Raw genomic sequence first — 26,326 nt, 5'->3', positions numbered from 1 at the left:
TATAGCGCTGAAAGAACTCTCCGTTGTCGGCCTCTCATTGGTGGACGACGTCACGACGTCACGACGTCACTATCGCTTTCGCGATAGCTATCGGCCCAATGCAAATTCAACGTACCGCACAATGAATCACACGGTCCTAATAGGCTGACTCCAACGCACACCTCTGAAGAAACAAGCACCGACAAGGCAGCATCCTTCTTGTCAGGTGGACATCAAGGACCCAGCACTTTTACGAGGTCAAAGTCGCGCTTGTCCCTTCGGTCAAGAGCACATTTCATGGTAGCCCTTTGAGGTGTGTATCTAGAACAGTGCACGAGAACGTGCTCAGTGTCCTCCACGGTTGCACAAAGTGTACAGGTCGCTGAATCAGCCTTCCCAATTTTATGGAGGAACTGGCGCCCGTATGACACGTTCAGACGGAACCTGCGCAAGAGCGTCTGGATAGACCGAGGTAACGTGGACGTCAGACCCGTGTCAATTAGATGGAACAACGAGGAGTTCCCGTCGCCATTGCTGTCTAGTGTAGCCATTGCTGTGTAGTCATAGTCTATGACCTCAATATGCCTTGCACATTGGCTTTGGCGTACGGCACTAGATGTGCTAGATCCGCTACTTCGTCAGCCGCTTCATTCCCTCGTATGTCTGCGTGCCCAGGAATCGATTGAAGTATGATGCCATGGCCAGCATCCCTGGATTGCATGTACACTGTCAGAATGTCGTGGACTATGGGTACCATATACGCCCATTACGCAGGAATGATATTATTGCTAGTAGTCCAGCCTTTTGAATCGCTATATATGAGCCATTGCGCTGCAGACGGGTATGGTGACTAGTTGTTGAGGATGATCTGTGGGATAGACGTGTCACCTTCCCTGTTGTGCTCGGGGACAACAAAGCCAGACGCCGACCCAGGTGCAGTCCTCGATCCATCGGTGAAAATAGCTGTCCTGTTGTGGTTATTTTCCATCCTGGATAGACAGTACTGTCTCAGCGCAGCGGATTGCAGAGATGACCTTCGGTGCACACCGGGCACAGTTACACGTATTTTAGGTACCATAAATGTCCAAAGGGGACACTGGGTCGATTGTGGAGGGATTGCTTTTGGCAAAACTCTATGACACGGAGCAATCGCTGTGAGGAAACGAGAGTTTCGACGCATAAGTTTGCGTACTACTGGATGTCTGTGAAATGCACATGAACAGAAAGTTCGTATTTTGTGTTAATCAGGGTACATAACGATCGACACGCATAGCACATTCAGAAAGCTTGCACCCCCTCCGTCGTCAGATGGCAGGCCATGTCTGTGTCATTGCATGACATGTCACTACATCAGTATTGCATGGAGCGGCACGTGCTGTGCTGTGATTGTTTAGAGTGTGGGAGCTCATGTCAATGTTGGCTCATATTCGCTGGGCCCCATGCCTCACTCGAAGGCAAGAGAGAGAGAGAGAGAGGGGGGGGGGAGTCGCCGGGCAAAGCCCGCGCCAGTGCTAAAGACATCGAAAATCTTTATTAGATTCCGACGGCCCCAACAACGAGCAGTTCAAGGAGTGTGACTTCCGAAGTGTATCGTATCCAGTACTGCATCCAGTCATCGGATAATATTCTGAATCATGCACGCTGGCATAGGAGGCTATGGTTCTGATATAGGTACAGCAGCTTACTAACACCCTTTATTGTCGTCGTTGCGAGGGAGACTTCGGAACGATCGGAGAAAAAAATGCTGCACATCTCAGTTGGTGCATGCCATCTATCTACACCTGGCATCAACTTTGTTTCTTCCTCATGTGAAGAATTATGCCTCAAATAAGAAAGTAGCCCAACCGAATCAGGAACGTGGAGAGGTCGCAGAGATTTCTCTCTCCCAATGCCACCGCGATGACGTCACTCTGCATGGAGTGGACCATACCACACCAGTCGCAGCCGCTGTGTTACATTCCGGAAACAAAGAAATGGAAGAAGATTCGGGATCAAATTACTCAGACACTGATGGAAAGGAACAGCGCTCAGCTGCTTCCCTGAGAGGCAGGAAACAGCGCAGGAATGGTATCACTATATAGTATGACGAATGCACGGTGACGTTGGCCGACAAGAGGAAGAAAGAAGCACTTCCATCGACGCTCGGTGGAAGCCAGACTTTTTCAAATTTCAAAAGTCGTTTTTATGATTCCCCTTCGTTTTCAAGTGAGATATTTCACAAATGTGTTCTGTTCGTGCAAATGATTGTGGGAATACCACAAGCTTGAAATCCATTTGGTTGCGAAGTCTTAGCCTGTTTCACGCGAACGTTTTTGTCGTCCGTGTTTTTTGACGGAGCCAAACAGACACGTTGGAACATACGGGGCTCGAATGCCCATATACACGGTTAAAACAAAACTTCACCACATAGCACGCTCCTTGCCAGTCGCCTAGTGTCGTTATTTGCTGAAAATGGGAGGAGGCGCCTCATCTGGGACACATTATGCTTGTCCCAGATAGGCTCCTCCCCCTGTTTTGAACAAATCATGACACAGAATGATATCATTCGGTATGGTGCTTGGCAAAGAGCGTGCTATGTGGTGAAGTTCTATTTTAACAGTGTAGGTTCTATTTTTGAAGCAAATGGACGACAAACACGATCGTGTGAAATAGGCCTAAGGGATGGCTGGTATCTGCCATCTGCAAGCCATCTGCAAGCTATATCTGCTATCTGCAAGTATTTAGTTATGTGTGTAATAGGTGTAATATTGTTGTTCTACGCTTCGTACAATTTGTTGTTCAATACTTCTTCATAACGTGTGCTGGTGCAAAAACGCACTTTTTTCGGATACGGGCGAGTAGACGTACCGCCATCCAGATACCTGTATCCATGCCATGGTTACGCCATTTGAAGAATTGTAGCACCCAGTCAGGCGCCCAACGCGGAGGCACACACAACGTCCTGCTCTACGATCCTAAAAATGAGGGGGGGGGGGGGGTGTCGAGGTAGCTTGCCGTTGCCGATCCTAAAAATGAACTTCACCATATAGCACGCTCCTAGCCAACTATCATCCCGAATGACGACGTTCTCGTCCCTGATTTGTTGAAAACGGGAGGCGGAGCAATTTTGTAGAGAATTGAGTATTTTGTAGGTGGTATCGGACAGATACTTGTAAAAAAGAAAGTTATTCGATTGGTGCACCTGTTCGCGAATTATTTAGCCCGGGGATTTAACTGAAACACCCTGTATACCTGAACGGAAGTTATAGGCCTGTTGCGCTCAAGTTTCCCCGGCGACGCGAGCGCCAAAAGGGACCCAAGCGGTAGCGGGCGCAGTGACTGATCCGCACAGCCAGGCATGTACCGTGGTTAAATATGCCGCCTTTCAGATCGCTAACGCACGGCAAACCAGAACACAAATCGGGAACGCAGTACTGTGCCGTCGTTGGCTACCATAACAGCTTCCAAAACGTCAAAGGTACCGTTCCAAAAATCAAGTTTTATCGCTTCCCCGGAAAACCTTGGGAGACAGAAAGGTGGAAAGCGTGAACCTACCCTCGAAGATCATACGTAATGGGCCTAGCCAATGAGTATAAGAGACATGTATTAACATATTTTCTTACATAATTTTACTTCCAAGCAGTAGTAGCACCATTGACACGACGTCTTCCTAGTCCTGAGACGACTGACTACAAATGTTCTTGGCCAACAAAGCGAGACACCTTCATTATAGATTAAGGGGCTGCTAAGACGCTCCACAAATAAGACACAAGGGGCTTCACCATGACGTTATACGCCAGCCATAGCAGCACGAAAAATCTTGAAACTATCTTCTCAGCGGTGTTCGTTGCTCTTGACTCGCAGTCCGCCGCGCCGGACGACCTCGTCACCACCAAAACGACCGAGTAGGGCCTCAGCTTGAGATCTTTGAGCGTCTGTCTGTAGTCCTGTGGCATAAACTCTCCGTACGGTTGGGTACGTACGAAGGTTAACGGGAAGAACCGCTCGAACTTGGAACACAACGTCCCTTCTATATCCCAGCGCACGTCGCCGAGGTACGCGCTCCGCGGGAACGACTTGCTCAGGTAACTTTCGTCGGGTAGCTTGAAGACAATAGTGACGTCTCGAACATCCGTCGGTGCCGAATCCGTACTCTCGTCGTCCGTCTCTTGGAGCCTCTCGTAGCGCAGAGTTGAACTCTTACTCCTGGTCACTCTCTCCATTAATGGTGAGTTGACCGGCGTCAAGAACTCGCGGCTGTAAGACGTGGTTAAGGTGACCGTTTTCAGCATGCTCTCTGTCTTCTTCTTGCTTCTGCTGGCTGTGAGGTTGGTGCGGCGAGCTGGTTGTTCGTCTATGAGAACATCCTTGGGTGGCCAGGCGTCCTGTACCTCAAAGTGAGGAGACTGGGACGCAGCACTGGTGTCCGCCGCAAAGAGCGCTTTAGGCACCCCTTCCGTGCTCGTGCTTTTCGTCTTGGCATCGTACTGAGACTTGCGAGTCGCACCGAAGTTGCCGTAGGACTCGCTGACGACCTTGCGCCTAATTGGTGTCGGGAGGGAGACTTCGAGGCGTTGTCCCGGATTTTGCACGTCTCGATCAACCCGTTCCTGTAGTGCTCCGTTTGAGGAGCGCGACGCCGCACCACCGACGCCTTCGTTCAGAGCGGCCCTGGAATCTCCCGCGGTTTTAAACGTATCATTTGACGTCACCTTCGACGGAGATATTCGAGACACCTTAGCCTCTGCAGAATCGTCAGCTGACGGCGACTGGTCGTCCTCGTGTTCCCCATTCTGAACTACCCTCTGGGAGAGCATTCGGAAGAGCACAGCGAGCTTCGGTAATGCATCTGGCGCGCACAATATATCTTCGAGGATCGCGTCATCAACGGACATGCATTGTCCATCATCTGTCTTGTTTCCCATATCGGGCTTATCGCCGCAACCAAAACAAGGCGGGAGTTCTATCTTCGCTGCCATGTCTTCCATACCACACTGGCAAGGTTTACCTTGTTCGTCACGGCAGTCGGTTGGGTCTTCCGCTTGCAGTTCGTTGTGAAGAGCGTAGTGAGACGTTGTCCCCGTAGCGGCCATCGATGTGCGGCCGATGATTTCGTCGACAATCATCGATACGGGGCTGGGAGCTGGCTCTCTGGATCCACTCCGGTTTACCAGAGGAGCTATGCAGTCGGCAAGCTCGCCGAGTCCCACAGTACCTTCGATAAGTGCTTCCACTTTGCCATTGGCAGTGATGAAGAAAATGGCTGGTGCTTTCCTTGCCGAGAAGTGATTTGCAAAGGTCTCGTGAATGACGCTACCCACTTGTATACGTACGGGCACGCAGCGAACGTCGTCCACCAGGCTGCTGATGAGCGGGTCGTCGAAGAGCGCCCGCATCCTGAAGGACTCCTCGTCCTCGGAGTCGATGAAGACTAGAAGGAGGGCACGCCATTTCAGCGCCTCCTCGATGGCATAGAGGAGGCCCCCTTCTATCCAGATCATCTCATCTGGCGCGGTGTTAGTGTTACCGCCGTGTGGGACTGCATGAGCTTCAACTTCGTCGTTCACTCACATGACTGACTCCGTGTGCTCACACGAGCGACATGCTCACGAAATATTCCGGTGGAAGGAACAGCAACCGCCGCATCTCATGCGGCGCCGTAGTATCCGTAGTGGCGCACATAACAGACGACGCGATGGATTCCGTTGCAGACGACAGCATCGGTCCTGTCGTCTGCTACGGAACCCATCTTGTAACTGTGCCGCAGAATATTCCTCACTGTTAGGAGAGGAAGAAAAGGTATGACGTTCAGTGCTTACGTGACAGCAAAAAGCTACGAAGTTTTGCGTATCTTCCGCTGGAGTGTTTTGGAGAATCCCGCTCGTGAGAATGCATGGAATGTTGCAGGTCTCCCAGAAGACCGTTACCGAGAGAAAAAAAGCGAGGGAGCGTATAGAGTCTAAAGAGGTTCCTAGCCAGGGGAAAAGGGCGTTGGGAGGATCTGCGGTGCAACGCCCGATGAATAACATCACGGGATGTTTTTAAATTTTTAAAGTCCTTTTTGTTTACCAATACAAGAATCGAAAAAAAAAAGGACGTTGCAGTGTCTTAGAGAATCGATTCCGACTCCTTATCGCTGTCTGCCAATCATAGCGCCAATGTCAATGTCAGCCAATCATAGCCCGCGGAGTCGGAGGCTGATAGATATTACGGGGTCAACGATTGCCTAAGCGTGAAAGCGAGACTCTTTCCGAATCCTTCTCGTGAAATTAATATGGCGACGCTACAAGGCTCGACCAATGTTTCGGGAGCCTCACGAATTGCAAGCGCGGAAAGCGCCAGACTGGCGGGCAACAAGGGAACCAATATTGGACTCGTCGATGGGAGCTGCACTCTTTATAACAGAACTTACTGTTCAATACAATACAATACAATATTGTTCAAGGATATAGCCAGCATTCAGAATGATATCCATCCGTCTCGTGATTCGCGGAAGACGAGGGGGCGTACGCTGATTCTGTAACACATGGCGTACGTCTAAACTGTTGCAGAAAAAGCGTACGCCTCCCATTTTCAACAATCAGCTAGAAGACAGAAATCGGGGGGAGGGGGGGGTTCAGGTCTTTTGTAGTGCATTTGGGAGGAGGAAAACCAAAGTGAAATCCTCCTCCTAAGTGTGAGTTTCCATAGAACCCCTCCCGAAGTAGTTTGTATTTTTCTCCCTATGTTACTGCACTACACAGTCTTAAAATAGGCGGCAACAGGGCAGCTTTGTTCGAAGGAAAATAAACAATAAAAATGCTTCGAGCCCTTCAATTCGGCGATCTTTCGCGCAAGAAATGCCACGTGACACGTCTTCTTGGTCCAATGAGGCATTGGAAAAGGAGCAGAGCCGTTATCAATGAATTGTTTGTTTGCGTCGTTTGTCAATGGGTTGTGAATTGTCATTGGTATCACACTGTCACTTATACGATGTCCGTGTCTCAGAAAAGATTAAACAGTTTGTTGCTTCCGATGTCCAAGCGTGCGTGTCCCGGTACTGCAACTGTTGAAGGTCAACATCGCTGTATTGCCTTTTATCTCTCGTCATGGTGTAACCCATTCTGTTTGCACACAAAATTTCTCCCCTCACTGTCTTCATTCCGCGTCACTGTATTCGGTGATCGAGACGCTTCTAGAAAATGTTCTGAAGACAGCGATGCTCTTTCATTTTTCTAAACCATGCCCGGAGCATAAATGCACCCAGTCACTGTGCGCACAATTCGATTGGTCAACTTTTAATAGCGCGCTCGTCAATTCCGCCAGAGTTCGTTTTCTTGCATGCTCGATGCAGGCACCTCGCCGAATGCTACTTCCATCCCCTGATGAACAGTATATAAGCATCAAAAGCAATGCAGTGCTAATGCAAAACCATAGTCGCCTGCGCAAGATGTGGTGGTTAAACGTTGCGGACTACCAGTGTATATATAGAGAGGTCCGTAAAATGCGGCCTGGTTTAAAAGACAGGTCAGAACGGCTATTTTAAAGTAAATATCGTTGGTATAGCGTTTAATGCTGTATAATGGTTAGAAGTGTTGTCTTTCCTGGTTTTCTCCCGCCTCCCCAGCCGTTTCTTGCACTGCCCCCCCCCCCCACCCCACCCTCCCCAAAGACAAAATCCAGCCGACACCCACGTCACCACCACCACGTGCAATGGCTCGGACCGTGTGCGTGCGAAAGTGAAATTTCCACGAATTTCAGTTTGCTTGGGCATCACACATAATTCTTGTTCATATCTTTGTTCCTTACACGTGCAATAAAGCAGTTTGCAAAGTTTTAATTGCTCTCACCGGTTGCTTGTTTCATAGACAGTGCCTTTTCACCATTTTTCAAAACGCATCGGTACAAGGCTATCGCTTCTAGATGTTTTCCTGTGCTGGTAACACTGGCGGACTTCCAATGTCGCTTCTCCTTCCAGGCCGCACTCACTCGGATCGTTTTCGATCTAGATCTAGTGTGTTTCCTTCGGCACACACCTCTAGGACTCTAGGGTGATTCGAAAATGGAGTAATAGATGAATGTATCCGTCGAGATAAATCTCTAGCATCCTCTGAGGAAAAACGTCAGCGAAAAAGGTCACGGATGTCTGAAGATCTAAAGATTAGCAGTAATTCCTACGTAATTTCCAGCTTTGTCGTGCAAACCGATGGTCCGTTGGCAACAGAGTTCCTAGTCACGTGATACACGTACGTCGTCGTCTGCTCTACTGGATTTAGCAGACGCGTTCTTGCTTCTTGCTCCACTACTTATTAGTTACGCAACTTTCCACGCAGTTTTGAAGCATAACAGCCCTCAGAACACTGTATGAATCCTAATTATCCTTCAAAGTGTACGAAAGCAGCAAAACTGTGCCATATGGGAAGCCTTGAAGTCAAGAGTCTTTGCGGTAGGTCTCAGCACCAGTAAAATATCTTGCATTTTTATCGAGGTCGACGATTGAATGACACACGCACTCTTGAAATCAGTGTATGCTTCACCACACGCCAATTAAAAAGAACTCGTTCAAGTTGAGCCAGTGTACTATTCGGAAACCGCAGTGTTGTTTCATTCGTACATTTCTGCGGGTGATCACAACTACGTTTTCTCAAAGGGTCTCCTCACGTACGTTGTCATTGTGTTACCTATGTTGCGTGCACTATTCTCCCATGTGGTTTCGGCTTCCTTGAGCACATATCATCAGACACAATTAACAATGCCGATGCACGAACGTATCCGCTAGCACGTACGTAACACGTATGTCATCTTGTAACCGCTCCACACAGAATAAGGGGTACGAAACCGTGATCCCAACGTTTGATTACGGTAGAGTGAGTAAAGGCATGCGCACGGAAACATTCGTGTAATTTGTCTTTATTTTAACAGAGCTTGGGATGAGCCATGAGACGGATGACACTTCTCTCGACTGGGGTGCTGCAAAACCAGCAAAAAAGGTATGTATTCTATCGAATCATGCGACATTGCATGTACGCTGTTTTTCTTACTTTCTGCTTTGTTTCCCCTATCTCCTGCAGTAGTAGTACCGATATCGCTTTTGCTTTTCCTTCTCAGGTCTTTTGTGATCCTATCCACAAGCACATTACACTGCATCCGGTATCTGTAGCCATAATTGATACACCAGAGTTTCAGCGTCTTCGTGACATCAAGCAGCTTGCACTAGTGCAATACATTTACCCAGGAGCTACACACACCCGCTTTGAGCACTGCCTTGGGTGAGTTTCACACTTTCAATAATCCATGGCTGTGCAAACAGAAATTTTAAGACCGAAGCAAATAGAAAGTGAATGGTTACATATCCAAAGCAAATAGTCGTGTAACTGAATCGACACATCCATACGGGTCAAGTGTATGAAGCTGTACTTTTATGCACTCTCTCCTGGCATTTTGCAGCTTACGAATGCAGCTTTGGAACTATATTCAAATTTATTTATCTGTTTTGGTCTACAGAGTAAACCCAGGGTTCTGGGAAAAGAGCTTCATTCCATAGCTTGATATGTCCAAGCATTTTTCTTCTAACAGCAGAGCACTTAATGCCACAAAAAGAAAAAACATACATTTCAGGGCATTGCAAAAAAAAAAAAAAGAGTATTTTGTGTTACAGTACACAGAGGTCACACGTATACACGTTCATAAAAGCAAAGTTAAAAAAGAAATGAGGAGATATCAATCATAGTATATATCCTGTTTGTAAAAAAAATCGCTTCGATTTGAACTTTGAATCGAATATATAGTGATTTGTTTCTGTATTCAAAAAGTTTGAATATTCGCACTCATAGTAAGTTACGTTATTTACTAAACCTGAATGTGTTTAACTGCCCCGTACACACGCTAGGACGGCACACCTCGCAAAACTGTTCATAAAGAAGCTCAAAGAACAGCAGCCCGAGCTCAACGTCACAGAAAAACAGGTGCTGTGCCTAGAAATTGCCGGACTCTGCCACGACCTCGGTCATGGCCCTTTCTCCCACCTCTGGGAAGATATCTACGAGGCTGGTGCTAGAGCCAGAGGTGTTCAAACACACTGGAAGGTATGCACTGTACTTTTACGATTACCCCACCAAGCGTTCTCTTTGAAAGTGCACGGTATATTCGTATAATGTGCAGGTAATATGCAGTTAACTGAGGTAGCGTCTCTCTTCCCATTTAGCATGAAAGAACGTCCAGTGATCTACTGGAGCACCTCATTAGAAAAAACAACTTAATGCCCGTTTTTGAGAGGTGGGAAGCTGAAGGCGGTATGGGACTCACCGCGGATGATATCAGATTTGTCCACAAACTGATCGTTGGAGATGAAGTAAGCTGACCTTTTTCTGTTATCGTATTAATGGTTTTAAAAAATTCCAATAACTGCATGAAACTTTTCTCTGATATAGGACTCAAATGGAAGCTATCACTTTATGTTCCAAGTAAGTGTGTTTTGGCGTAGCTAAATAGAACTGATAAGGGTTGTGGTGTGACAAAAGTTTGTACGTAAAATTTTGATGAAAAAATTTGAAATAACAGATTTCGTACCTGAAAGCGTGTAGTTCAAAGCGGTCCATATTGCCTACAGTAGCGCATGCCATTTTAAAGAAACGGTCCGGGACTTACAATTCCCTATCAATACAACTTTATCTAAGGCATGTGTCGCCATCACAAAATATTTAACCTCGAATAACACACACTGTCAACAAAATGTGAAACGTTGTAACAGAAGACCACCTTTGCCAGATAAATTTAAGCTATTTGGGCCGGCAAAGTGCAAGGGCTAACCTCGCCTTTGACATCATGCCAACTGAGCTGAGCTGGGCTCAACCCATATCGTACTTGGATGACATGTGTAATGGAAAGCAAGAGCATTCTGCGGTAACGAGATTAAAACACATCCCATGAAAGACACAACACCTTTGCTTTTCAATATAAAGTTTAATAGTAGTGAGGTCTTTAATTTTGGTACAAAAAAGCAGAAAAAAGTTTGTTCGTTTGTAAGGAAAAAAAAGTAACATCAAGTCTCTCGATCATAAAGCTCAGCAGACCAGAGTGGGGCAATGTATCCTCACGGTAACACTGAGGGAAAGGGAAGTGTTGACCTCACATAGGACCAGCTTTTAGCGTACATGTATACAAAAATGTACACAAAACCAGGGGAAGGTAACAGGAACGATAACGGAAACGGTAATATGTCGGAAATGTAGGAGGTAGCGGTAACAGAAACGGATATCGCACACTCAGAATTACTTGAATGGAAACGGAAACGAAAATAATTTACGGTAATAGTTCGGGTACTGCAGGGCCCAAATTATTATGATCCTTTACTGTATCATTTGGATAAGTTTATGAAATAAGGCTGAATGAAGCGAACTAAAATTAACTGAGGAACTAAAACTAAAACTATCAAACTGGAGCATATATACGTAAATAATATATGGCAAATTGAAGAAGCATAGTTCTCATGATGACTTGCAAGTTGCAAACGTAAGTAACATGCCCGAAAACCATGTTCATGTTAGCTGTTAAAAGAAACCACATACGTATATACATTTTTTAAGAAAAAAAAGAAGCCTGTTGTGTGTGCACGGTATTCCTAAAGTCCTCAAAATAGATTTCAGAATATGTACGTAGAGTTAAGTTTTCTCACAGTCTCAAAGCTTACGAAGCAAAAAAGAAAAGACTCAAAACAAGGTTGGTGCCGAAACAGAAACAAATATGGGCCTGTAACCGAAACAAAAAAGATTCTGTTACCTTTCCCTGCAGAAAACAACACCCGGGACGTTTGCCCCGTGCTGTGTGGAGACCACCAGAGTAAATGTGGATCAAATGAAAATTGAACACAAAGTTACGCAGAAGAATACATGGAATGCAGCTTCAAGAACAACATGTTGGTACAGGTGCATGATAAGTGCGAGATCTCACTTTGAAGGAGGTAAAGTGATTGTCAGGTCAGCGTGAGATACAGGATATAGTTTTTATTGACAACATCTTCAAGCTTTTTCTCCACACCTTTCATTTTTAAAATCGTAGGCAGAAAAATGCATGGCGTACCATTTGGTGTTACAGCCTTGATAATGAATACCAATGCGTGTATTATCTGTGAATTAGATAATTAACAACGGTGACTCTGGCCTTGACGTTGACAAATGGGATTACTATCTGAGGGACAGCCACGCGGTAGGAGTCCCGTGCCATTTCGATTTTCTACGGCTCGTCAATAATGCTCGGGTGATAGAACACGAAGGAAAGCTGCACATCTGCTTTCGAGACAAGGTGGGTCAGATTTGAACTAATATATAGGGTGTCAAGAGACAAATTTTTACAGCTGCTTCTGCACTTCCTGCAAACTTTGCGAAAATCACAATGATGGAACTTTGAAGACGCTTTCTACTCTACTTTGAGTGCATTTGAAATGCATTGAGGGGCGTTTTTTAAATGTCGTATTTACTCGCATAATTAGTGCACTCGCGTAATTAACACACCCTCGTCCTGCCTGCCCTGACGTTGATACCTTTTTTCCCACATGCATATTTTACATGCATCCAAATATGCAGGTGCATATGTTACACACAGACTTTAGTAGCATGGCAGCCGTGCACTACACAGTGACAAAGTAGGGCTAATGCCAGTTTCCTCGCGTAATTAATGCACCCCCTCTATGGCACTACGTTCTTGTGTGAGAAACAGTGTTGCATTATGCGAGTAAATATTGGATTTCATGAAACAACCAGAAGAAGTCTTATTACTACTGAACTACGTGCATTTCTGTAGGGAACGTCACTCAAACGTTGCTAAACATGGCATCGGTCAGGTGGAATTTTCAAGGTACCACTTGAAGAACGTCAATTCCTTGCTATGTGTAAGACTCAAAAAGGTCAAAAGGAACTGGAATTTAACTTCCTATCCAGCAGAACCTCATGAAATTTCACCTGACCAATGCTGTTGTCGTCAGCTTTTGAATGGTATTGCCCCTGGAAATACATGTGACCTGGAACCAAGACTCATCATTTCCTTTATCAGATAACAAGGGCCCTCCGTTTTTTACCACTCAACTTAAACCAGAAAAGCGAAACCCGTGTGCACAGTTTGGCCATCGAAAGGAACGAAAACGTTACAGGACGTGCAGAAACAACTGTAAATTTTATCTCCCGGCACCCTGTATATCAACTTTCAAGGCCCATTGACCATACAGATGTGTTGAGGTCACTAACTATGCAACAATGCTTAAAACTTCAGGAAGTGCAGAATGTGTACGAAATGTTTCGGACCAGATGCATGTTGCACCGGCTCGTGTATCAGCACCGTATGGAGAAGATCATTGAGCAGATGTAAGTCCTTATCTGATGCTCCTGATGAGGCAAAAATATTGCTGGCTTTATATTGCACCAACGATATTGGTCATGTTTAAGATAGTGTAGAAAAAAAAAAGAAAGTGACCAGCACAGCTTTTATTTAACAACATTCATGTTTCACGTGTAACTTAAAAATTCTTATCGCATGCCTTGCTTTGTAAGTGTGGTTCATATTTAACAATAATCTGGTGTCACTCTGCTGATTATACAAATCAAATCAAAGACATGCTTGGTCCAAGGGTGTCAGTCCCTTTAAAAAAAAAGTCTACGAAAGCTTGCATCTACATTTTACGAGCCTTCCATCCCCACAGTTCCTAGCATGAATGTCAATTCGTTCATTTTCAGGGTATGTGACGCAGTGCTCATGGCCGACGAAAAAATCACCGGCATAGATGGGTACGTAACTCATATATGTACTGCCAAATCCTGGTGCGACTGAAGTCATGCATCTACCAGACCTCAAATATCTCTTGGGTGTCGCAGACTGACAAAAAAAACATGGAAGATCTAAAGGTGTGGGGGTCAGCTGCGCATGCTTTTAAGAAGTGTGTTATCTAACAGCTAGTCCAAAACACCAGCAATCGTAGCAATCACATTAATTGGTTTGTAACACTACTTGATCTGGCCCCACTACCAGTGGAGCTTGCACTGGTTCATGCAAGATACTTGTCATGCAAGATACATGTGTTGGATGATGGCATGAAACATGGAACATATTTTTAAAATATGGGGGCATTACATACCAAAGATGAATGATAAATTTAAAATTTTCACTGGGAGAACACACAAAAAGGTGTAGTCATATTCAATCGTGCACATAGAAAATATTTCAATAAAGTTCAAGGCCAATTATTTATACTAATAAAGTATAAATAATTGGCCTTGAACTTTATTCAAATATTTTGTACGGTGACTGAGCATTGTGCGGTAGCAACTTTTATGTTTTCGTTTGGGTTTAGACTATCACTTCAACTAAAATTCTGCAAGAGTTAACTTTCTTCTTCGTTAAAATCGTTTGAGCTCAAACCTTTGCAGATATGGTACTTTCGAAAGTCATTAGCAATGCCTCGCAACGCTACAAAAAAGAAAAGAAAATGTCAATTTTATAATAAACACGAAACTTAATTAGTGCAATTTTTTTTTTTTTTTGACAAACCAAATAACTGGAATTAATGTCTGCCACCATGTGTGCCCCCTATACTGACAATTCTACCAGTTTTTTTTGCTGTGCATGCCTGTATGTTTCTTTTTAACGTGCTCCGTATTTAGCTAGTAAAATGATCGACAAATGCCTTTCTGAACTCATTCAGGAGGCCCGTGTCATTCTGGCAGACGACACACAACATTGCAACTGACCCTTCAGATGAAAACCTGGCGGCGTACTGCTTGCTTACTGACAGCGTAGTGCGGTGCCACATAAAATTCAACGCAAGCAGTCACCCCGACGTTGTCAAAGCAAGAGAGCTTTGGAAGGCCTTCGAAACCAGGTCGCAACGACCCGACTGCCTCTACACCCTTGTCGGGAGAATTCCTTGTGCCAAAAACAGCCACCTCACAAGGGTAATACGGTGCAGTGCAACACATGGGCATGTCAATGCTTGAAGGGGCACTAAAGCTCCTCCTCGTGGAACGAAAGGTGCCGTTACCTTGACACCAAGACAAAAGGAATGGGATTCGTCTGTTGCATCATTTGCAATTTTTGAGCAAAAGGAACCGCAATGTACGCTTTCCCTCTCCTTCTCAAGAAAGCTGACAATGCGAAGCAGGCTCTTATTGGTGAAAGGGTATGTCCAATCACAGCGGGAGATTGTTTCAGGAGACCTATCAGGGGCCTCTGTGCATTGTCGTGCTTCTTTAGAAGTAGTGCGAAAGAAGGGAAGCATAAATTTAAGTTTCTTTGACTCATAAATCATGAATGATGCAACAGATGAATCCTGTTCCTCTTGTGTTGGTGTCAAGGTAACATCTTCCATTCCACAAGAAATTTTGACAGTTCAGCATCTCTATAGTAGAAATAAGCTGCCCTGTTCTTGTTAGACTGACACTTATTGCCGCTGAAAGATGGCAAGTGGTAGCATGCATGACATGTGTGCAGTCTGGATACTAATGGAGTTACAATTACCATTATTTGCTTTGCATAATTAATGCACCACCTCTACAACACCACCTTTTTGGGTCTGAAGAGAGCATAATTTATGTCATCACATATGGTAGTTCCAGTTCTGATTATTTAATCAAATTCATCACAGGTGTGGGTGCCCTAAACACCTGCTGCTTCATAATTAGTTTTGTTTCTGCACAGGAGAGCCTTGTGAAGGAACTGATAAGTGAGATTGGTGGAAACGAAGTAGAAGAGTGCGACATCATAGCACGGGTTAGTGAAATTATCTTTTATCTCAATTATGATCCTTACATAATTGCAGAAAGCCTGAACACACACTTTTTTTTTAAATGTGGGATGCACAATTTAGGCTTGCCCATATCGTATTTGAAGAAAGATATCCATCCTATTCCACCATCTGCAAATGGCACCAAAATTGGCCAGATTTTAGCCTCACACAAATAAGAAAAAGTAATGATGAGTGCTACGTGGCACGTTATGTGGGAATGTCATAAAACATGATGCGAAAGAAAAAGCAGAGTAAAAAGCATTAGTGGTAAAAATAATTTACATGTCGCACGTTTGAAAAGGCATATTAACCACAAAGGCTAGGGACAAGATAAGGTAGCCATTTTAGAAAGCAACACACAGATATGATGACTTTATTTTATTGGTCAGGAATTTGCATCACTGAGCAGTTGACATCTGTAAAGGCAAGCAAAACAAACGCAAAAAAGGTCAGAAAAATAATGTGAGGTGGCAATTATAGACCTTTCTTGACAGCACACACATAAACAGCCTAAAAAATTTGGTGACTGCCTGTTTGTCAGCTGTGTGGAGTGAGAACAACTGGAACCTCATTGCAGTTCTTGAGTACAGCGTCGCTAAATAACTAAACATAAAAAAAATGTTCTGTGTCAACAGTCAGTCAGCATCCACTGGGGCCGCCAGGGAGAAAACCCTGTGGAGAAGGTGCTCTTCTTCAAAAAGAACTCCAACACCGCCTTGTCTTCTGCAATGTGGAGCAACTTTTACAAGCACGTGCTTCCAAAGGAGTTTGAAGACAGCTACTGGAACGTTATCCTCCGAAAGTCCGACCCTACCTGCATCAGGCTGCTCCGCGGTGCTGTGTCCACCCTTTTCAAACAAGCACCACATTAGCTCATCAAGTTTTGGGCTTTCGGACAAGGTTATTATTATGTTAAGTTATTAGTTAGTTATTAAGTTATTATTATTATTATTATTATTATTGCACAAACAGTGCTAGTTTTAGCGTCTGACACGCGACCTTCTAGAAAACGTTTCTTTCAGGTGAAGCACGAGAAAGTGCGCATCAACGGTTTAGTCTCATAAGGCGTGTATGTTTTAAAACCGCTCACACTGACAGGTTTATGACAGGCCGTGTATCTTTGCAATGGTACGGTCATCACTACATCTCTAGAGATGGAACAACAAGGTGTTTTGGGAAAACTTGTACTCATTCCTGCGTAAATGCCCTGATCAACGGGATGGTAATCCTCTCAAAAGAGGTGCAGAGACAGTGGTCGGACGTAATGTCCTATTTCGCTTGGATTACCCATCTCACAACAATTGTCCTCCATCTGCAGTTCATTTCCGAGCGAAAATATCGCAAGCACTCGTGCTGCTTCATCCGCAGGTCAAGGCAAAAAGGTGTTCCACAACAAACAGTGCATAGGGAAATGGGGGATGCAAAGATAAAGCAACCAAAGAGTCTAGTGCAGAGGTACTTCCAGAGGTACTTCCAGAGGCACTCGTGGAGAATAACCAAGAGCTCTCTGTGTTACAGATGGAAATGTGCAATACGGTTTTACTAACTGAGCTTTACTACACTGGACACGGAACACGGCAATCGTGAAACCTAACAACAGGGAGTAACACAATATGCTGGCATAGTGCAATTTTCGGTGGAATGGAAAATTACTCAAACATAAGCTTTGGTGTAACTAGGTTCGTTGGCAGTAATACTGGGTTTGGAAAAGCATGACAGGTTCATGTAGAACATTTAATTTAGCTCGATAAACCACGCAAAAAATGAGTACTCCCTAATTGGGAAACACAAACAACACGTAAAAGCAACAAAATGCCCTTTTGTCACTATTTTTCTTTTTTAGTACAAGATAAAATTCATACATCTATAACCTGTATGTATAAGCTGTGACAGAGAATTGCATAGTGTCAGTGCTCCACATGCAATACAAGAGAGTACAAAAATGCCCTATTAGAGCACGAATGTCTGCCATAGTTCAGTATCTCACAAGTAGAATATGAGTAGGTTGCATTAATTTATTCCTCATTTTATGGCACGTCTGCTTAATGCCAGCGGCTTCCTGTTTTGGTCTGTACGTGCAATAAGCTGAAATAAAATTTTATGTTTGCCTCGACAACATTTAAGTGTAACACTGTCAATGTGGCATACAAGATGCACAAGTATACTATAAAAGTAATGCTCCATAATTTTTAAGTGCTTTTGATAATTCATACGTAGGCCTCTTCTACATACAGGCATCTTCCAATACATCAAATTGCTTCTATACTTCTCAAAGCAAGCACCTGCATACACAAGCTGTAAAACTCTATGTCTGCATTCTTTAGCCAGAGTTTTTAGGCACAGAGTAGGATATGCTGCAAATATCTTAATGCAGTTAAAGTTATGGGGCATCACTTTTTGAGCATCACGTTTTCTTTTGTTAATACTGCAGGCGATGCTCAAATTTTTTTTTTTTACCTAACCATTACACATAATACCCCTTCTAGCAATGAGGTACATCATGCAGCTGGGGCTCCTGCCATCTATAACAAATACAGGCCAACAAGTATGCCACACCTCACTGAAACTGTATTGTGCTGTGTACAATCGCATCACTTGCAACAGACCATATAAGTAGTGACTGGAAAAAGTACTTCAAAGAACTTTGAGGCATGGCAGGATATATCCCCCTGGTATAGTACCACAACACTGCATGTTTTATAATGAGAGAATGCAATAATGTTCAACTTATGTATAACTGCGTAGTATAGACCCACAGATCTGCCGGGGGAAAAAAAAACAAAAGAACAGGAAACGAAATAAGAGGTCTGAGGTCACACGTTCTTTTTCTTTCTTATTAGTATTTTTTTTTTTTTCACTTAAAGAAACAGGCATGTACAGTGCTGCAAACCAGGCAGCACTGTACCAACCAGGAAGTAGTATGCTGCACCGCTGTTAAATAATTGCTATGCTAGCCATTTGACGCCTCTTCTTTTACATTTTTACACGTCGCAAGATAAAATATAGATTTCAATGATTATTTTCAAACGACAATTTATGATGTAACTTGCATAGATTCAAAACGTACACGATAAATGCTTCAAAACTGCAAAACGAAAAACAAGAAGAAAAATCAAGAAGGCACTCCAGTTTGATGCACTAGACGCTGGAAATTTGCAGACAGACCTTTACAATCCAGTTTGTTTCCACATCACCATGTTGAAAAACAGTTGCGGTACTCTACACTTCACTGGGTAGCTGAATGCTTGTCACCTTTTATTTCTGTCTTGTTTGCCTGCTTCCTCCACGCTGTTGAGAAGGCCTGCAAGACACAGGGAAAGTGGATATTCAGATATGAAATTAAATTAACACACTTCAGTAAGTTGTTTTTGCAGCATGACATTTATCTTAATTTTTTTTCCCCCAACTGGTGGTGGTACACCATTCTAGATGCTGCACGTGGTCGCATTAACGGAACGTCACCTATTGCGTACATGAAAATGTGCATGTGCAAGCAGCTTGTAAAACCACAAATTAACGAAACCCTCCAGAGAAGCCACGGCCACCTGGATGGAAGAGTAGCTATTATTGATAGACGTAGTGTAAGGGACAGACACCACCAGAAGTGCTTCTAAGCTCTGCTCTTCTACTTGACAGAAACGTTATTAACTAGTACACATTCTATCTTGAGTCAGGTTGATGTAGTGAAGTTGAAGAAATAGCACACAGTATTTATTTGTACAGTAGCAGACCGATTTTTCCGAGCTTGGCGGTGACCTCCACGGTGAAGTCCACATTAATACAGCAGTCGTAGCAGAAAAATCCAACGTTCTCCAAATTAAACTTTATTTCACCTCAAGTGCACTAAAGAAGTCCGTAATTGTGCCCTGCCGCATGTGGCGCCTGCGTGTGATGATATCCACTCGCATTTGCACGAGCGTCACATGTTAGTTGTACCGACAACGTGTCGAAAGCTGGTGAAAAGTGTCGGCATGCCCAAGCAAACTCGACAAGCGTCCCGACTCCCAAAAGTGCCGGCGTCGAAGTCCGCGGCGCTCGCTGCTGCCGTAGTGTCACCTCGCTGTACGTTTCAAAAGTTTCAGAGCAGTGTCGCCTAGGATTCCGATTACCAATCCAATCCAAGCACACAATCCAAAGCCATAGTGCCCAAAACACAAGATGCACGTATTGGTGCTTGTCCGCAGGCACAAAATTGTGCTTTCGGACGTCGGTCTTACTGGAAAAACTCTAGTAACAATATTTAATCCAATGGCGAAGGTCACGGTTCCTCATGGGTGTCCGAAGTATCGAACGAGTCTGAATAATCGGCATCCAAAAAAATCGGTCGGCTGCTGTACATGCAACTTGCTGTGATGTCGAAACCTGCACAGGAATCGAGACTTACCTTCCGTTACTCATCAGTGGGTATGTTCTGGACGAAGCATCTGGAGGTGTGGGCGAAACTGCGTAAAAGTGAGTATACATATTAGTACCGCTATTTTAAATTCCATATGCCTTAGCCAGCTACTGAACATGTCAGAGCAACTGTACCTCTTTCTCTAGGGATGTTTATCCTGCTTGAGAGTGTTTCATCTATACTTTGCACAGCGGGTACAGAACTGGTTAGAGGGATTGTTCGTACAACAGGTGCGAGATCTTCGTACCGTAACACGCTGTCAAGGAGGTCGGCAGCACGACTGACGGGATATAGTTCATCAGATGCGAGCGCCATGTCTGGGTTTCTATCACACACAGCCTGCAAAGACGAAAAAAAAAAAAATCATGGTCAATCCATTGGTAGATCAGACGGAAATGCGTTAGCATTAAAACTTGAAAACCCTTTGGGAACCCCCCTTCACAACGCTACACAACCCTTCACAAACGCTACAGAACACTTCGCACAACCGTACACACAACGCTAATGCAAGACAGTATCCGCAGGCAAACGAGAGATTTTCGTCAGATTTTCGTGCACTGTTGGTTTTCATCTGGGCACATTTTTACTCGGTATACTCCTTTAAACGTTTTGATCCTTCACAAGCATACAGAAAATTTAAAAAAAAAAAGAAGAGAACAAAAAAAAAATAAACCTGCGAAATAGTCTTAGCATTGATAAAATGCCAAAAAGAGTCACTCATCCCTATCTGTGATGTGACACTCAGCAAAAAATCGTAGCTGATTGCAGCCCCTTCCCATCCATCTGCTTGAAGACCCTGTCAGCCTTGGTGCATACATACATGCGTGCAGACGGACCATTCATAATACGCTTCTGTGATTTCAATGAAAAGGTGTGCCATTGGAAAAAGCTGGACATGGGAGAGGTGTTGATCTACCAGGATGATCAACCTCAGATGGTAATCAGCACTAGGCTTTAATCAAGTTAGTCAAACGGAAAGCTTTGATGCTGTAGGACGTGTACTTATAAACAAGGAGACTTCAATGACTGGTTGTGTGACATAGCAGAAGCCTTGCGACACGTGAATCAACGGTAACGCTGCGCCATCTCTTAGGCGAGAGCAAAAGCTTTGGAAGTGCCTGCCCCCGGTGTCCTCCAGGAGGCGGAGCCTCCCGCACGCTTGGTCAACAAACGCAAGTGTGTGGTAGAGACCACTGACTACTGATATAGTGAAGTTATCTTTCTTTCCTTTTTTTTTTTAGGAGTTCAAGAAACTTTGCTAGAAGGAGGTTTCGCTGCATTGATTGCGCAGCAGCCAAAACACTAGTGCCGTTCAATGAGTGTTGTGTGACAGAAGGTTTACTGGGTCTCCCCACTGAGAAGTGTATTTTGCAGTAGTGCACCACAATTAAAAATTGGTCAAGGCCAAATGCAATCAGTATATCAAATCCACACCGAATCAAGGTATACGAATGAGGACTGGGCCTGCCGATCACATAAACCACAAAAGCAGACAGTATGTGCTCACATCTAACTATGCAAGCAAATTGGTGAACTTCTCAGCTTTGCCGTGAGCGATGCACCTACCTGATGGTGTGGAAGATTTTGATCTGGAAACAGTTGTTCACAAAATTCACAGGGCAGCATCGTCACATCACTTTCAACACTGTCACTCCGGCCTATCACCACGCGATTAGTTGTCACAACCGGCACTTCGGTCGTGGCTGTCACACCTGGTGTGGACACGTCCATGCTTTCAGACGGCATCTCATCTACATTTCGCGTTTGCAAGCAGATCGCCTGAAAGAAATGCGTGTAGATATTATTGGAACGTTCCGAACAAAGTTCGCCCATTTATATTACCTGATGAAGCCCAATGTCGTTCTCCGAAATGGATTCACCACAAAACTCGCAAGGAATTGTCACAATGCCCACAGAAGGTCCAGCAGGTGACACAGACTGCGGCTGGGTACCGGTATTATTGCGCAACAAGTTCCCTCCACCGAGCTCACACCCAGACTGAAAACCCAGCGGAAACAGACGTTAACAGCCTTTCAACCACAGACAAAACCACGTGCTGCGGAAAAAATGTTAATCACCTGGTGGAGGATGATGTTATCCATAGGAAACGACTTGCCGCAGAACTCGCATGGCAGCAGTACTGTTTCTGGATATTCAAGATATGCGTGACACACTTGTGCTGAAACTTGTTTTGAACTGGATTATGCACAGAGCCTGAAGTTTTAGGGTTTAACCCAATTCTTCCCCAAATTCGCACCCCGAATTGAAAGTTGGCCTCTTTATGGTGAAACCCGATTGTTACCCGGCAAATTGCCCTCGCTGAGACATCTGTAGGAACGCACACCAACTTGTTTGGCAGCAAACGCAGTTACGTCACCATTTCTACCGGACCAGTTCAGTTAGTTTGAGAAACTGAGCCCGATTTCTCCCCGAATTCGGCGTACCGGAAGTTTTTCCACCCAAATTTGCGTGAATTTAGAGCACATGTTTATTTACCCGATTTTTACTCCCCGAATTTAGAAAAAAAAAAAATTCCCGAAAACTTGAGGCTCTAATTATACGTTGAGCCTCGTGTTTTAGGGTTACACTTGGTACTCAAAAACCAGATTTTAGCCGGAACATTAACAACCTGAAAACACAAGGATCTGGCACAACTTCTAGACCCTCCATTTCTCATTCCCACAACAAAAAAACACGTTGAAATCGCAACGCGCGTCTCACCGACGTCTTCGTCGCTCGAGGTGTCCAGATGACCTCCGTATTCATTCCTAGTTTCGCTTGCACGCCTGTCAGATAACTCCGCTTGTAGGTGCCAGGTGTACGGCCCTTCGACTAACCTGCTGCGATCTGAGACAATACCCAGTGTTACCACTCATATCATAGCAGAACACTGAAATAAGAGTACTAGACTACTACGTTCAATCTGTTAGGTAATAATACTATATCTGTATGGTCTCACTTTTTCGGGTTAAATGTTGCCCCGGGAATCAAGGGGAAGGGGAATGGGGTGCAGTTAAAGTGCCCATATTGGTGAAGCACGCGTACCTTGCGGTTTATAGTGACAAGGACCACGTGTTGTAACATCAAATGTGCTTCACATATATTAATGTTGCGCTCAAATTATACTTACGTGAGACATGCACAAAAATTGCTACTGAACAGCGCACGTGATACGTGATTGGAATTCAGAGAGGAATCGGGTTTAACCTGAAAAAGTCAGACCCTAAATACATATTCTTGAACTAACCACGGCCACCATGTCTTGTAGGTAACAAATTCGAGCCCTCGAAACGAGCCGAGCCAACGCCAGTAACGCTACTAGTCTCATTGCTTCTACCTGAAAGAGGAGAGAAAAAAAGAAAAGAAAGGGGTGCCAAAGTGCTGTATTACAAAAGTGCTGCACAAAAAAAAAACAAAAAACAGTGGAATTGACGCGTATCAAATCACATAGATTACCCCTTGTTGCTTCTCTAGGTGGACTGCAAGCCATTTGCTCATGAATCGCCTTTTCTTTCAACAAAATGAACTGTCCACATTTCGGACATTCTTCGGTACGACTTCCACAGTATTCCAAGTGTCCAGTCATTTTGTCCGCAGCGCATTCTAGCTCGCAGAAAGCGCATGCTATAAGCCGTTTCGGACAGTCGTGTTTCTGCAACATGAAAGCATACGTATCTTTCTCATTCGATGACTCGTGGCAATCGGAATAACTTATACTGGCGGAAGGCTTCTTCGAGATCTCGAGGGAACTGAGCACTTGTACTATACTCCAGAACCGTTGCCACCCCGTTGTAAAATCCTATTCCGCAGGCAGCGCCCCATTATTTCCTTTACCTCATGATCTTCCATATCACATTTTTCCAGGGGCTTCTGGCACTTTGGGCAGTTCGTCTTGACATGTGTCTGGCTGTGGTTCCCAATCTCAGTCTTTGGCACTGGTTCATCACAGGTGGGACACAGCACAATGTTGCGCTGGCAGTGGACAGTATGCATCAAATAGTTCTTGGCTGATATCCTCCGCTTGCTAGATGATAAAGCATTAACAAAATTATCTTTAGCCGTGAGCCAAACATGAACTCCATCTCTTACAAGCAACGCAGCAATGAAACAGGTGAGCTAGCGGTGACGAACTTCCATACTTCATTATTGAAATCGATAAAAACCCCAGTGTTGAGTCTAAAAGAGGAACAATGTACGAGACAAGGAATGACACACAACAACTGCACTGAAGTTGTTGTTGAAATTGAACCGCCAACCAAAGGTTTATTCCATCAAAAACATGGCCGTTTAAGCACTACCCTCTTCACCCTCTTCTCGTGCCAGTGCTTGCACCTGTTTATCCGGATGCTTTCTTCCTGATATGAAGTTATCAACCTTCTCAGATAAGTGTATTTACTAATGCAATTCCTCCTATCTTTTGATTTCTTCCCTTCCATGAGCAACAAGGCTCCCTGTTTTCTACTTAGACAATATTATGGCATTTTTCTATATGTACTGTACTCACATCCTTCACAACTTTGCGTATGCCCCCCAAGGTATTACGGATATGTTTTCTTCAAATTAGCCGCATGTTCTTTTAGCCTAGCGTTGACACACCTGGTTGCCTGGCCTATGCAAACTTTACCACCATTTTACTGGTAAACTATAAACACTGCTCTCACGACAATTAATATAATATACCTTATTTTCATAGTTAATTTTGCAATCCTTTTCTCTTTTGTCTTTTTACTTTCCTCGTCAAGGCACTGCACGATATCCCTTTTGCAAATACTACATCTTCCCCATGATGCTAAAAAATTTCTTTAATCTATGGTCAGCCTTATGCGCATACGGTATAACGCTCAAATTTTGTTTATCTACATCCGATCTGTCAGTATCTTTTCTCATCATTTCCTTGTTGAAACACCCAATGGACTGTGTCATTAATTACTGTTCTTGGGAACCCTGCTTCTTCTAATCTACTAACCTGATTCTTACAACTTCTTTCCATCCGATGCTCGCAAGATTTGCTTACAGCACTACAATTCACGTTATATGCGGTGGCATTTTTGTTTACTGTTTTCGAAATATACGAATCAGACGAGATTAAAGCGGGATTATGCAGCTACCCGATCCATTTGAGAGGCGACAGCAGCTAGCAACAAAACTACACTTGTGAGATAAATTTTTTTTTTATTGGGTGTTAGCGCCACAAAGCAGCTGTGGCTATGAGCGGCGTGGAGAGATGGAGAGAGGACAGCAGGAAGGAGTGGGGGACAGGGGAGTTATTGTGCGTCCTGGGCCGACTTCAGGGGGAACTGTGCCGACATTAGCCTGGAAAGTCTACGGAAAACCCAGGGAAAACCTCTGACAGCACAGCCGGTGACAGGATTCGAACCCGTGTCACCTCTAAGTCTCGGCGTGGAAAGCGATCATCCTAACCACTATGCCACGTGATCTGGTATATCCGCGATTAACATGCCTCGTTGATGTCCTCATGGCGAGTAACTGCAGAAGCTAAACTCTCTATATGCAGCATATCTGATGATTCAACCTTTCCTTATAAGGACTCATTGTCTTTTGCCCCTTGGAAGCACTTTACGAAGCAGCTGTTTCTTCGTTGGCTCCAAGAAACAAGTGGAAACAGAGAGATCATACCCATCTGATATTTCGAAACAATGCTATGCAATTGTAAAAGCGAAACCGGAAGAATCGCAAATAATCAAATTCGCCAAAGCCAAATGTCTACAGTATTACAGAGTGCTCTGACCATTATGTAACAAATATGTTTTGATGCGCGCTGTTTCTCGTTGATGTTCGCAATGCGCAGTACATAAATCTGCGTGACTCCGTGCTGATCGTTTATGTGCCTCACCAGTTCAAGCAGAGTTTCTCATCTTCTTCTGTCTCCATTCTCAGTTTTGGCTGCTTTCTATCGTGTAGCTTCCTATCGTACTTCCGCTATCTGGAAGCTTCGTTGTCGAAATGACACTGTGTTCAATACGGTCACTACCTTCAGCACTTCAGCAGCTTTAGCATTGCGCCCGCCACTACAGTACTACAATTGGCTACAATAAAGCCGGTAGCCAGTCTAATAGCCACAAACCATAGTCAAAAAGTCAAAAGGAGGCTTGAGCTTGGCTTGAGTCACGGCTTGAGTACTGATTATTGATGGAAAGAAAGCGGGCAAGGTTCCTCTCGAGAATGTTTAATAGATTGTAACTTTACGCTACGAAGGCCACCTC

At 44.4% G+C, this 26,326-nt stretch overlaps 2 protein-coding genes across 7 annotated transcripts; one reads left to right on the top strand and one right to left on the bottom strand.

Moving 5' to 3' along the window:
* The first annotated feature begins 177 nt into the window (after nucleotides 1-177).
* LOC135370717 (deoxynucleoside triphosphate triphosphohydrolase SAMHD1-like) lies at nucleotides 178-17,824 on the top strand. 6 transcript variants are annotated; one of them, XM_064604526.1, is made up of 12 exons: nucleotides 178-292; nucleotides 8,860-8,927; nucleotides 9,046-9,206; nucleotides 9,827-10,022; nucleotides 10,142-10,288; nucleotides 10,368-10,400; nucleotides 12,073-12,237; nucleotides 13,201-13,292; nucleotides 13,662-13,712; nucleotides 14,627-14,876; nucleotides 15,619-15,690; nucleotides 16,342-17,824. In XM_064604526.1, exons 2-12 carry the CDS (start codon nucleotides 8,868-8,870, stop codon nucleotides 16,576-16,578), a joined length of 1,464 nt encoding a protein of 487 aa, XP_064460596.1. In that variant the 5' UTR covers nucleotides 178-292; nucleotides 8,860-8,867; the 3' UTR covers nucleotides 16,579-17,824. The 6 variants fall into 6 exon arrangements, with proteins under 6 accessions (XP_064460596.1, XP_064460598.1, XP_064460593.1 ...); XM_064604528.1 differs by lacking the exon at nucleotides 178-292 and adding an exon at nucleotides 5,736-5,757; XM_064604523.1 differs by lacking the exon at nucleotides 178-292 and adding an exon at nucleotides 8,159-8,383.
* On the bottom strand, nucleotides 16,070-26,153 carry LOC135370719 (TRAF-type zinc finger domain-containing protein 1-like). Its single transcript, XM_064604529.1, has 11 exons — nucleotides 25,957-26,153; nucleotides 23,937-24,126; nucleotides 23,559-23,754; nucleotides 23,350-23,439; nucleotides 22,824-22,949; nucleotides 22,181-22,248; nucleotides 21,945-22,100; nucleotides 21,669-21,881; nucleotides 20,237-20,441; nucleotides 20,091-20,148; nucleotides 16,070-19,007 (listed from the first exon to the last, which is right to left on the bottom strand). Exons 1-11 carry the CDS (start codon nucleotides 25,992-25,994, stop codon nucleotides 18,962-18,964), a joined length of 1,386 nt encoding a protein of 461 aa, XP_064460599.1. The 5' UTR covers nucleotides 25,995-26,153; the 3' UTR covers nucleotides 16,070-18,961.
* Nucleotides 26,154-26,326: the final 173 nt, after the last annotated feature.

Source organism: Ornithodoros turicata, chromosome 10 (assembly GCF_037126465.1).
Source record: "Ornithodoros turicata isolate Travis chromosome 10, ASM3712646v1, whole genome shotgun sequence".
Classification (NCBI taxonomy): domain Eukaryota; kingdom Metazoa; phylum Arthropoda; class Arachnida; order Ixodida; family Argasidae; genus Ornithodoros; species Ornithodoros turicata.
This window is presented reverse-complemented; position numbering and strand designations above follow the sequence as displayed.